General features: G+C 41.7%; 1 protein-coding gene across 1 annotated transcript in view; it reads right to left on the reverse strand.

The window, feature by feature from the left end:
• The window catches only part of LOC131434536 (protein jim lovell), a 99,904-nt gene that overhangs the window by 70,486 nt on the left and 17,196 nt on the right, over positions 1-12,222 (reverse strand). Inside the window, exon 2 of the mRNA XM_058601295.1 lies at positions 2,974-4,790. Coding sequence (XP_058457278.1) covers positions 2,974-4,666 — 1,693 coding nt within the window. The 5' untranslated portion in view covers positions 4,667-4,790. The remainder of the gene's footprint in view (positions 1-2,973; positions 4,791-12,222) is intronic.

Consider the following 12,222-nt stretch of genomic DNA (forward strand, 5'->3'; position numbering starts at 1 on the left):
TTTTCTTCTTGGGGTTATCATAGAATAAAGACTGTCCCAGAAAGTATGGACGCAACCAAAAACCGCTGCCATTTCGCAATGGCTCAGAATCTGTCAATTTTTATGGCTACGTCCTGTTGTTTACACTCTTCTCTAACCACATGTGCAGTTGTTTATTCGTTTTCATTAGTTTGTTTCGTAATGCGTGGACTTTCAGCAGAACAACGTCGAAAAATTGTGTACAAATGGTGCACAGAACGCGGACTGTCACTGAGAAAGATAGCAAAAATGGAAGGAGTAAGTGAAAAAGCCGTGTGAAATGCAATCAGGAAGTTCGGTGAGGTTAACACCTTTGAGGATAAACCGAAAACGGGTCGAAAAAAAGGTTCTGCTAACCCTCAATTGGATAAACGTATACTAAAGGCGTTCGAGGTTTCAGTTCGGGATGTGGCCAAAAAAGTGGGTTCTTCGAAGTCAGATGTTCTTCGTGCTAAAGAACGTTTGAATCTTCGAACCTACAAGAAGCAGAAACAACCAAAACGTAGTCCGAAACAAGAAGCATCGATCAGGCCGAGGATTCGAAAGCTGTACAATACGATTCTTGCTGGAAATTTGAACTGCATAATCATGGACGACAAAACCTACGTGAAACTCGATTACAAATCCTTGCCGGGACCACAATATTATACGGTGCGAGAAGGGCAAGTGCTAAACTAGTCCGAGACTTCGATTGAAGTCGAAAAATTTGGTAAGAAAGCTATGGTCTGGCAAGCAATTTGTAGCTGCGGTAAGATTTCGAAACCCTTCATCACCACTGCTTCAATGAACAGCGAAATATACATCAAGAAATGTTTACAAAAACGACTTCTACCCATGATTCGAAGCCACAAGGATCCTGTTGTCTTCTGGTCAGATCTTGCTTCTTGCCACTACTCGAAATCAATGGTAGAATGGTATACTACCAAAAATGCCACTTTCGTCCCAAAAGACATGAATCCACCAAATTGCCCATAACATTGACCAAATGCGGAATTTTGGGCATTAACGAAGACATATCTTAGGAACATGTATCGGCAGCCGGTACCATTCAACAGTTCGAAAAAGGTCGAAAAAGTGCAAATGTTGAGAATAATATTCTGTTGTTGTAGTCTAATATTATCAGTGTATCGAATAAAATATTTGAATATCTAACACTTGTGAATTATTTACGGCGGAATCAAAGTGCGCCAGGGACAGGGACAGTCTTTATCCATTTTTCATCCCCAGTAACAATTCGAGGTAAGAAATCCTTTCTTTGTTACCTTTGAATCAGCTGTTCGCAAGTAGAAAAATCGTCTTTCAATGTCTCTCGGCTTCAGTTCATCAGGCACCCAGCTCTCTTGCTTTTCCATGGGTTTTAATCGTACAAAAACTGCTTGTTGAGTCACTTCCAATGATTCTGCAAGCTCCTCTTGTGTTTGAATCTCACCTTCATCGAGTAATAGCTCCTGTCTTTAACGTTGAAAACTCCATTCTTGAAACGTCGAAACCTTTCCCTACATGATTTATCAGTTGGAGCATTATCACCGTAAACATCCACAAGAATTTGAAGCGCTTCAGCTGCACTTTTCTTCCAATTAAAACAGAAAACTAAAACTTCCCGTAAATTCTGCTTAGTTAGTACAAAATTGCTCATAATTAACAATGAAAATCAAGTTTATTCAAAAGAACTGAGTATTAATGACTAACCCGTTGAAACTTTCGACATTAGCTGTTATTGTTCAATATTTATAACAGGCAGAGCCATCTTTTGAAAACGGACCGAACTAATTTGTACTTCCAATGATTGAATTTATGAATCATATTGCTTGCTGGCCATTAGAGCTGATTTTAACTATACTGGTCTCCAGAATATGGGATCGGAAGTACCGGAAATAGTGAGCACACACTCAGAAATGGAATTCACTTTACTCCGAGATGGCTGATTTGACAAGCTTAGGTTCAAATGAACGGTGTTATGGTGCCAAATAAATCGGCGGAATTTTATCCGAATTTGACTACCGGTTCCTGGTGTCGTCAACAAATCTTTGTTCAAAGCGCTAAAAACTAATGGGCAGGTCACGTTAGTTGATGGCCATATGAAACACTTTGACTATACCAGTTCTCGGATTCCGGTTTCGGAGCTTATTTCTTTTTCTCTGAGATGGTTCAACCGATTTGAGAACTGTACAATAGCTAAGATCGTGAGTATCCAAGAATTTTCCGGAAAAAAGAATTCAGTGTATAAACGCGTCAGTGATGACTTTTGTATAACTTTTGAGTGCGGTATACGCTCGTAGTAAATAGCCATATGGTGGAAGTTCTTGTTCATCCGAAATCTCCTTGGAATATAGGCCTTAAGGTCTACCAATGTAATCCATTACTTTAGTGAGTTTCTTGTTTGTGGGCCATACTCGTGGTATTATGAAGAAGCGCTTGTTCATCCAAAAACTATCTGGAGTTCAGATCTCAAGATCTACCACCATAACAAATAGAATTAACGAGCTTGTTGTCGGCTCGTGACACCACATTCAATTAATGATGATTCACTGAAGTCCTTGAATGATTGAAAATATTCCAAGCTACTGATTGCTCGTGTAAATTTTAAGACCTGTTTTCACTGAAGTTGCCCCGCTACTGAAATCACCACATGAACTTATTGTCGGTTGAAGATGGCAATTTTAGCAGGAATTTTTATTTTATTGTTATTTCAAAATCATAACTTGCTCAGGTCCTAACAGATCACACTGGATCAGTAACGAACGCAATTGATGCGTTTGAGCCGAGCACTGATCGAAAAATGGAACCATACAAAGAAAATACTCAAACGTGGTAAAAGTGGTCAAAAATGATTGAAAATGTTAAAAATAATTAGCTTCGTTTTTTCGATCAATGAAATAGCGTATAAAAATACCATTTTCTAACAAGAGACAAAAAACAGCCAGCAAAAAATAAGAAACAAAATATAATACTCACTGTGCGGTGGTGTCAGCGTCAGCGACGAAACCGACGCCATGTGCGGGAAGGAGAGCGGCGAGTGTGGCGGCCGCGGTGGCCCGTCCGATTGATTGAAGAACGGCGGAAAATTTAGCGTTGGGCTGTGTAAAAAATCCTTTGGACCGTGGCGGTCCTTTCCCATGCCACCCGACGAGGGACCATGGTCCCGCCCGATGGGTCCATTTCCCGAACCGGAGCTGCTGCTGTTGTTGTTGTTATTGTTGTTGCTGCTGTTGTTGTTTTTGCTACTGTTACTGTTGTTGTTATCGCCATCCGGCGTAAGACCCGGTGGTCGTAGCTGTGACGAGGAGTTGTGATGCGCGAGGTGTGCGAGCTGGTGTTGGTGGGAGGCCAGAGCAAGATCCATGTGGTCTAAAAAATGGGATCCTTCGTCGTCACCGAGACGATCATCGTCACGATCTTCCAGCTTGACACGTTTTTCGGCATGCGATAGTCCCGATGGTGGGTTGTTATTCAGGTGAAACGACGGTGGAGGCGATAGGGAACTTAGCGAACGTACCAACGAGGACCGGTTCAGATGTCGAATGTCTTTCAACGATAGTCGACCGATGGCGGATTCCGGAGGACTGTCTTTCAAGTTCTGTAGATCCGATAACCGAGAAATGCTGTCTTTGTTGGAGCCGCTGTTGTTCAGACCGCTGTTTGTTAAACCACTGGAGCTACTATTCGAAGTAGTTGTTAGGGATTTTTTCATGCAGAGATTCTCCGGTCCATCCAATCCAGACAAAGTAGCCGTCGAGGCCGTCGAGTTATTTTTACTGTCACTTTCGTTGTTTTCACTTTTACTGGGAGTCTTGTGGGGTCTCGTTTCTTTTCGATCTTCGCTTTCACTTCTTCGCAGGATTTCCTTAATATCGTCGTCCTCGTCTTCCAACTCGTCATCATCTTCACGTTCAATATCATTGTCCGCATCTTCTTTTCCATCCAGATTGTGTGGAATTGGACTGGCAGGTTTGCTGCTGAGATCCTGTGGGGCACAGTCTCCGGATCGTCTTCGCGGACGAGCTTGCTTTCGCCGTGGCATCGGTGAGGTACAGATGTCCGGATTGGGTAGGTTCAAAGCGGGATCGGCGAACACCTGCGGTGGTAGCAGCAACTTTGGAGTGCTGGAACCTAAAATGCTCGGTGCGTTTGAGTTCTGATGCGAGTGTCTAGCGTGGTGATGGTTGAAGTTTGGTGATGGTAACGATGGCGACGTTGGTGATATCAGCGAAGAATCCAACAGGCTGAAGTCTTCCGGAGACTGCGCCGGAGTTGGAGTGTTTCCTGCGACCGGATGATCAACCAGTCCCCGGACCTGTAGCGACTCTCCGGCCTGTATCAGCACTGATAGCCGTTCCTGGGGAACACTGATTTCACCGCGGTACATAAAGTCCACGATCGCTTGCACAACCCATCCGCGGAAGTCTTTCAGCACTATCACAGGATGTTTACAGGGTGTTTCGGAGAATACTCGTTGAAAGAAGGGAGAACAGGCGGACAGGACGACTTTGTGGGCCCTTATACTCGTCTCGGCACAGACCAGTGTGACATCCACGAGTGTTTTGGTCTGCAGTAGGGTATCGAATGCTCTAAGAATATGGTTCTGGTGGTTGTTCCACCGAAGACTGTAGTGCTCTTGGTCGGTCATGATTTCAAAGTTTTCTTTCATGCCACTCTCCAGATCGGAGAGCAACTTATCGGTTTGCGTCCAAAGGGGGATTGCTCACATCCGTACCGGCCGGTTGGGACTGATCCGTTCTTCAAATGTCGTGGATGATGATGGGTTTTTTAATCTGCAAATAGAAACCGAAAATCACCTATTAATGAATGGTGTTAACTCAATCACCGGGGAAAAAAGCACTATTTAAAGATGAGTTAGCGTGGCAAACACAATAAATTGGATAATGGTTCTGCCATCGGCAAACTCTTTTGCTCCATGCAGGAGCCGCGGACCCTGTGATTTAATAGCTCTATTTTTCAATTTGCTTGGCAGCCAGTCTGCCACCCAGAAGCCATTTAGTAGCAGCCAGTAATTTGGCTACACGAACTGGCACGTTTGGAGGCACGCTTCACTCGATTCCGGTACCCGGGAGCTTATAAACAGAGCGCAAAGCTCACACGCGTATCCAAAAGGAGCAAAGCACTCAAGCTTTCCACGTCTGGCTGCCTGGGCAGTATCGGGAAAAGCAAGGATCAGCGTCAAACAGCAGAGCTGGGTAAACACTATGGTGGTGGTGGAAAAAAAGTGTTCAATTTAATTCCACTATTGCCTGGTTGCACACTACTACTGTGCTGCTCTTCTTGGCCATCACGTAGGGTGACAGTAAATTTAAATTCCGTTCCGTGTTCACTTTTTCTTTTCGTCCGACAATTCACGTAGAAAGCTCAGCGAAAAGCACACGGGATCCGGAAAGTTGTATAGAGATTCACAGTATAATACACTGACAGTAGTTTGGCGAAAGTAGTAGAAACCAGAGTATGTTTGTTTTGATGAAAGTGCTTGCTGACGTGTGCAACTAATTTTGAAAAATTTAAAGAGTTGAGGTTTCGTCATATTAAGACATGAGCAACATTTTATATTTCATAAGTAGCCTAACTCTGTTGTGTGTAGATTCTGAAACTAATCAAGGCAAATTGATATACTTTACTTTACTCGACTCTACTCTACTCTACTCTACTCTACTCTACTCTACTCTACTCTACTCTACTCTACTCTACTCTACTCTACTCTACTCTACTCTACTCTACTCTACTCTACTCTACTCTACTCTACTCTACTCTACTCTACTCTACTCTACTCTACTCTACTCTACTCTACTCTACTCTACTCTACTCTACTCTACTCTACTCTACTCTACTCTACTCTACTCTACTCTACTCTACTCTACTCTACTCTACTCTACTCTACTCTACTTTACTCTACTCTACTCTACTCTACTCTACTCTACTCTACTCTACTCTACTCTACTCTACTCTACTCTACTCTACTCTACTCTACTCTACTCTACTCTACTCTACTCTACTCTACTCTACTCTAGTCTACTCTACTCTACAATGCTTGCTTTACTTCACATGATTATTTGCTTCTTTGTAGAATGATTTCGTTTTTCAGGTTATTTGGCTTACTTCCTTACGTATTACAATAATTTTTTGCATTATTTTTCCTACTTATTTTGTCACTAGGTAAACTAAACCTAAATATGATAATGCTTGTTTTGTTGATTTACCTTTTATACCTTATTTGGCTGATTTCGGAAACTTTTCTCATTCTACTTGATTTTCTTGTTTTGCGTACTTTGCTATTTCAACCATTAGTTCGACATTAGTTGTTATGTTTAGCACATTTTGTTTTGGTTTGCTAGGTTTCTGCCTTTATTTCGGGAATTCCACGTGAGAATCTAGTCTTTCCAATCAGGTTTATTTTGAAGACTACGTAGCGGCCGTGCAAAGTCGAACATGTGCAGAAGTTCAACTCAATAAGGTTGTTTCATGAGTTGTTTCACATTCTACATCTACAGGAAAAGTGGCGGGATCAAGTCCAGACGCAGTGGAATTTTTTTTCCCAAATTTTCATTTCTGCATTTACATTCGGAAGTTTTTCTTTTCGAATCGGGGAGAAAAAATGGGACTCCCATGGGGTACTGATAAATGTTATGCATTCACTGTTAATGTTTTTTTTTTCTACTGCACCTTATTTTGATTTTGTGCCTTTTTCACCTTTCATCTTATTTTACTCAACTAAGTGGTTACGTTATATTCATCCATGTTACATATTTTACTCAAATGTATTTTATTACCTTTACCATTTGGATTATTTTACCTCAATATGTTAGTCCACAAATTTGGCTGAATTTACTAATCGAAATAATTGTCTCAACAAATAATCTTTGTTTTGTTCGTTTTTCATCGTTCAATCGCTAAACTGAAGAAAAATTTCCACAAGTTCTTCCAAGCAGAATTATATTAGCATTTATGCTGTGTGGCACAAGTTGAAGACACAGCAATGGAATGTCTGTTGTTTCAAAAGAGTTGAACATAATGTTAGTGTTATATCAAGGAACCGTAAACTGAACGACACCAGTAATAACTATCGTTGTCAAGTCCTCCATTTTATGGATTAAGTCAACGATTCATCGTTTGGCCTAAGCAGGTGGATAAATTTCCAACAAAATTTGTATGGAGCAAACGATTTGCTTGTTTGTAAAATTTGTTACGCAATTCATTGTCAACGATTTGAATTCCGAAAAATGTCCAAGATAATTATGGTAGCTTCATTTTTTTTATCGTATAACATTTAAATAGCGCTACAAGGACCAATCTCGACGCATATTTATACCTCTACGCTTGATGATAGGAAAAATGCAACGTCTCGGAAAATGCAAAGAAAAGCATTCCGCATTGCAAAATTCACTACGACAAACACCTTCCGATACTTCCTTCCTCGCAAAAAAAATGTGCTTCGGAACTGAGGCCACTGGAAAAAAGTAGAACGATGTGACGGGAAGTTTTTTCGCTGATTTCGGCCTTGGCGATTCCGTACTTTTTTCTCCCCCCCCCTGTCGGTGGACAGAGGCAAAAGAAAAATCTGAATCGTATGCCGAAGAAAAAAGTGCTCGGTCGCAGACAACGAGCGTGAAGGAAGAAAAATTGTTCAAGTTTAACTGCACGTACTTTAAACTTTGTCCTTCGCGTTCATGCACGGGCGGAGGGTCTCTCGTCGAGACCTTTTGTAAAGTGGGAGATTTTTCTATTATTACTACGGTGAACTGCTCAAGCCGCCATTTGAAGCAATCTGCTTTAAAAGATGGTCTCACGAGTTTGAAAATATTTAGCGGGGTGTTTCAATTTGGATTTTTTTTTCTGGTTTTGTACTACGAGCTTTAAAAGATCTTTCGTTGTTTTTTTTCTTTTGGAGCAGGGAGAACATCTGGATCGTCTCATAGAGGTAACCGGTAGCTGTTACCCAACCGGCATACCTGGAAAGGAAAAGGCAATGAAGATCCGGCCCACTCACCGTTGTCCTAGAGTGAGAAAACCGAGGGGGGAGTCTGAGAAAATCTGGCAGAGACACAACACAGTGTTTGTGTTTTTCTCTGCACTTTCCTCCCACGGGTTCCGAACCAGGTAGGTGTACTGTGTACTATTCAAATTGAAGTATTGCAGCAAACATCATCGTATATAACCAGGCCGGGAGGGGGGAATGATGAACCATCAGCCCATCGTTTTTTTTAAGGTGCGATTCACGAGGATTTTCGCCGGTGGCTTCGAGTTCTGTACAATATCGCTGCGCTATTTTGCATTCGACGGTTGGCGTGGTTTCTTTTCTTTTGGCTAGTATTTTTCAGTTTCACAATAGAAATTATAATAAATCTTGTTATTGTGTGAGTTTGGGAGAGCGATCCGAGGAAAGAAGCTGCAGACAAACTAAAAAATCAGCTCCAAAATCGGCTGACAGAAGATGAAATGCGGTCAAAACGGTGGTATAAATCGATATCTGAACTTGTCTGGAGTATTCTGAGCGTAAATCAATAATTTGCCATCCAGAGAATCGATTTAAAATTACTTGTTTCAAGATAAACATCCTTCTGTGAATTCAGATAAACACAGATAAAAATATTTTGTGATTTTACATTTATTTTAATGCACATATTTGGAGCAGGCAATTGAATGGAAATTTACATTACAAAACGAAGCGGTTTGTAAATATACAGTCTTGTTCAATGAAAAACTACATGAATTTTAATGTAATTTTACATCAATCATGGTTTTAAATCAGATTTTCGTTTCAACTGATGTCTATTCCATAGTACTATCGGTTTACATGTCGTGTAAGTTTTATCTTTTCTTTCTGTGAAGTCTGTAACTCTTTAATATATTACCATGATCAAAATGACTAACTGTTGCTCCAATTACGGAAATGAATAATGATTCCGTTTAAAAATTCCAGTTTTCTCATTCGTAACGTCGTTTCCCCCGAGCCCCAAAAAGAAAAACCAACGCCACCGAGCAAGGATCAAATTAGGAATGCACATGTAATTAAATAAAATAACAAATTTTTGCATGCATGTCAAATAGGGGCGGCTCGAGGAGACGACAGGAAACCTGGTTTTCCGTTGGCCCGAAAATCCCATTTCCCGACCGCCACATCGTTGACGTCTTTCTGCCCTGCCTGTCACCTACCGGACCTGTTGGCCTGGTCTTGGAGACGACTTGATGGCGTGAAAAAGCTTCCACATGAGCTGATTCCTTCGGTGGTTCTGTGCTCGCAAAGGAAGCCAGTCAACATGCGAGATGTTGAGGCGGAGAACGAAGAATTGAAGCAAAAAATGAAAGCACACGGCAGAATGAAAGACGCCCAAGCAAGTGGAAAGAAACGTACAAACGACACTCGTTGTAATTATTTTCCGCTACACTTCCTTCCCGGGACGGTAGTCGCCGGGGTGAGTGGGGTGATGTTTTCGGATCGGCTGACTGGACGGGTTGTTCGGATGCACGTGATGGTTGGTGGAGTATGTTGGTGGAAGCACAAAAAGAATGCGATTTTGCAAACTGACACCCAAGCACAAACGCATACCCAGCAGAGCCCGGGTGCCCTCCGTTTCCGGGTGTGTTTCTGCCAGCCGGAGAGGAAGGATCTGGAAAATTTTCACGTGTGTAGTTGGGGGTGATCAAAAAGTGTTGTTTTTTGTTTTTGATACGGAAAATTCGGAACATCCGATCTACCTTGGGAAAGTAGTAATCCTTCGTCAACGACAAAATGATTTAGTAACATTTCCCACATATGAGTTCAGTAAATTTCATTATTATTTTAATTGTTAAATATTCGTATTTTGAAAATACAAAACACAACGAACAATGCAATGGCATTTGAAGCAAAGCTACTAAGTAAGGAGTGTATCGAAAAGTAGTTAGCAACATTATTTGATCATTGAATAAAAAAGCGTCAAAAAAAACATATTTTGACATCAGTTTTCGATATATTGTAGAAAAATTACATTTTTATGCATTTCACTGATTATATTGAAGAAAATCCTAGTTTCTTTGGAACGCTCGCACTTTGGACTTGACATTCTTCATTAAATTCTGCAAGTTACTTTTGTGACTTTCCTGGTGGCAGCTGTCCAGTTTTTTTCAACTCCTGCATGTTTTGGGACACTGTACCTTCTTTCCGAAAGTGCCGCTTGACAATAGCCCAATACCTTTCAATTGGCTGAAGATCCGGGCAGTTCGAAGGGTACATTATTTTTTGACAACCACTGTAGAACGGAGTTGGCGTAGTGGGCTAAAGCCAATTCCTGCCAGAAGAGAGGAGGAGCCTTATGCTTTCTGTACAGTGGTAGCATTCTCTTCTTCAAACATTCTTCTTCGTACACCTTGGCGTTAATTGTCCCCTTCGTGAAGAAAATCGACGACCGCAAACCACAGGTACAAATTGCTTACCAGACCTTCTGCCCAAACTTTTCCATCGCCACCGTGGTGTCAGCATCGTCCAGGTCCTGGTACACCGATTTCGTATAATATTGCAGTCCGGGCAGCGCTCGAGAGTCTTCCTTGGCGTAGGTTTCGTCGTCGATCAGGATGCATCCGTCTTTATTCTGTAGAATCCGGTTATACAGTTTTCGCGCTCTTGTTTTGGCCTGAACTTGCTGAACCAGGAACTTTTTCGGCACCTTCTGTTTCTTGTACGTTTTCAGGGAGTTCCGAACTTTGATCCGTTGAATCATCCCGATGCTGGTGTTGAACTGCTTGGCCAGATCCCGCGTCAACGCCGATGGGTTTTTCCTGATGTACTCAACCACTTTTAAGTCCCGGCCGGGCTGGCTGCGACCCGTTTTCCTACCGGATCGGGGCAAATCCTTCATGGAAAGGGTCTTATCGAACTTCTCGATAATATTTTTGATGTGGTGCACTTTCATCCGTTTTGCAATTTCGTTGTACGTGACACCACTTTCTGAGTACCAAGTGTGCAGAATTTTCTTTCGCGTTTCCGGATCAATTCGACTCATCATTGAAACGATAAACCGTACCGAAACCAATCGATTACGCAGCTATTATTGACATGTAAACAAACATGTCACCGCAAAACACGCTCCAAAAAATTAAGCCATTTCAGAGTAATAACTGTTTGAATGTTGCTAACTACTTATCGATACACTCCTTAATAAAGACTGTCCCAGAAGGTATGGACGCAACCAGAAACCAATTTTGTCAATTTTTATGGCTGCGTCCTGTTGTTTACACTCTTCTCTAACCACTTGTACAGTTGTTTATTCGTTTTCATTAGTTTGTTTCGAAATGCGTGGACTTTCAGCAGAACAACGTCGAAAAATTGTGTACAAATGGTGCACAGAACGCGGACTGTCACTGAGAAAGATAGCAAAAATTGAAGGAGTAAGTGAAAAAGCCGTGCGAAACTCAATCAGGAAGTTCGGTGAGGATAACACCTTTGAGGATAAACCGAAAACGGGCCGAAAAAAGGTCCTGCTAACCCTCAGTCGGATAAACGTATACTGAAGGCGGTCGAGCAAAAGAAGGAGGTTTCAGTTCGGGATGTGGCCAAAAAAGTGGGCACTTCGAAGTCAAATGTTCTTCGTGCTAAAGAACGTTTGAATCTTCGAACCTATAAGAAGCAGAAACAACCAAAACGTAGTCCGAAACAAGAAGCATCGATCAGACCGAGGGTTCGAAAGCTGTACAATACAATTCTTGCTGGAAATTTGAACTGCATAATCATGGAAGTCGAAAAGTTTGGTAAGAAAGCTATGGTCGAGCAAGCAATTTGTAGCTGCGGTAAGATTTCGAAACCCTTCATCACCACTGCTTCAATGAACAGCGAAATATACATCAAGGAATGTTTACAAAAACGACTTCTACCCTTGATTCGAAACCACAAGTTGTCTTCTGGCTAGATCTTGCTTCTTGCCACTACTCGAAATCAACGGTAGAATGATATACTACCAAAAATGTCACTTTCGTCCCAAAAGACATGAAACCACCAAATAACCCACAACTTCGACCAATTGAGGAATTTTGGGCATTAACGAAGGCTCATCTTAGGAAATATGTCTCGGCAGCCGAAACCATTCAACAGTTGGAAAACGATTGGAAAAAGTGTCAAAAGTTATTGCCAAGAAGTCTGTACGAAACTTAATGAGGAACGTTTGCAAGAAGGTGCGCCAGCTAGTTTACAATGGCTAAGTAGCAAATGTTGAGAATAATATTCTG

This window comes from Malaya genurostris, chromosome 3 (assembly GCF_030247185.1).
Source record: "Malaya genurostris strain Urasoe2022 chromosome 3, Malgen_1.1, whole genome shotgun sequence".
Classification (NCBI taxonomy): Eukaryota; Metazoa; Arthropoda; class Insecta; order Diptera; family Culicidae; genus Malaya; species Malaya genurostris.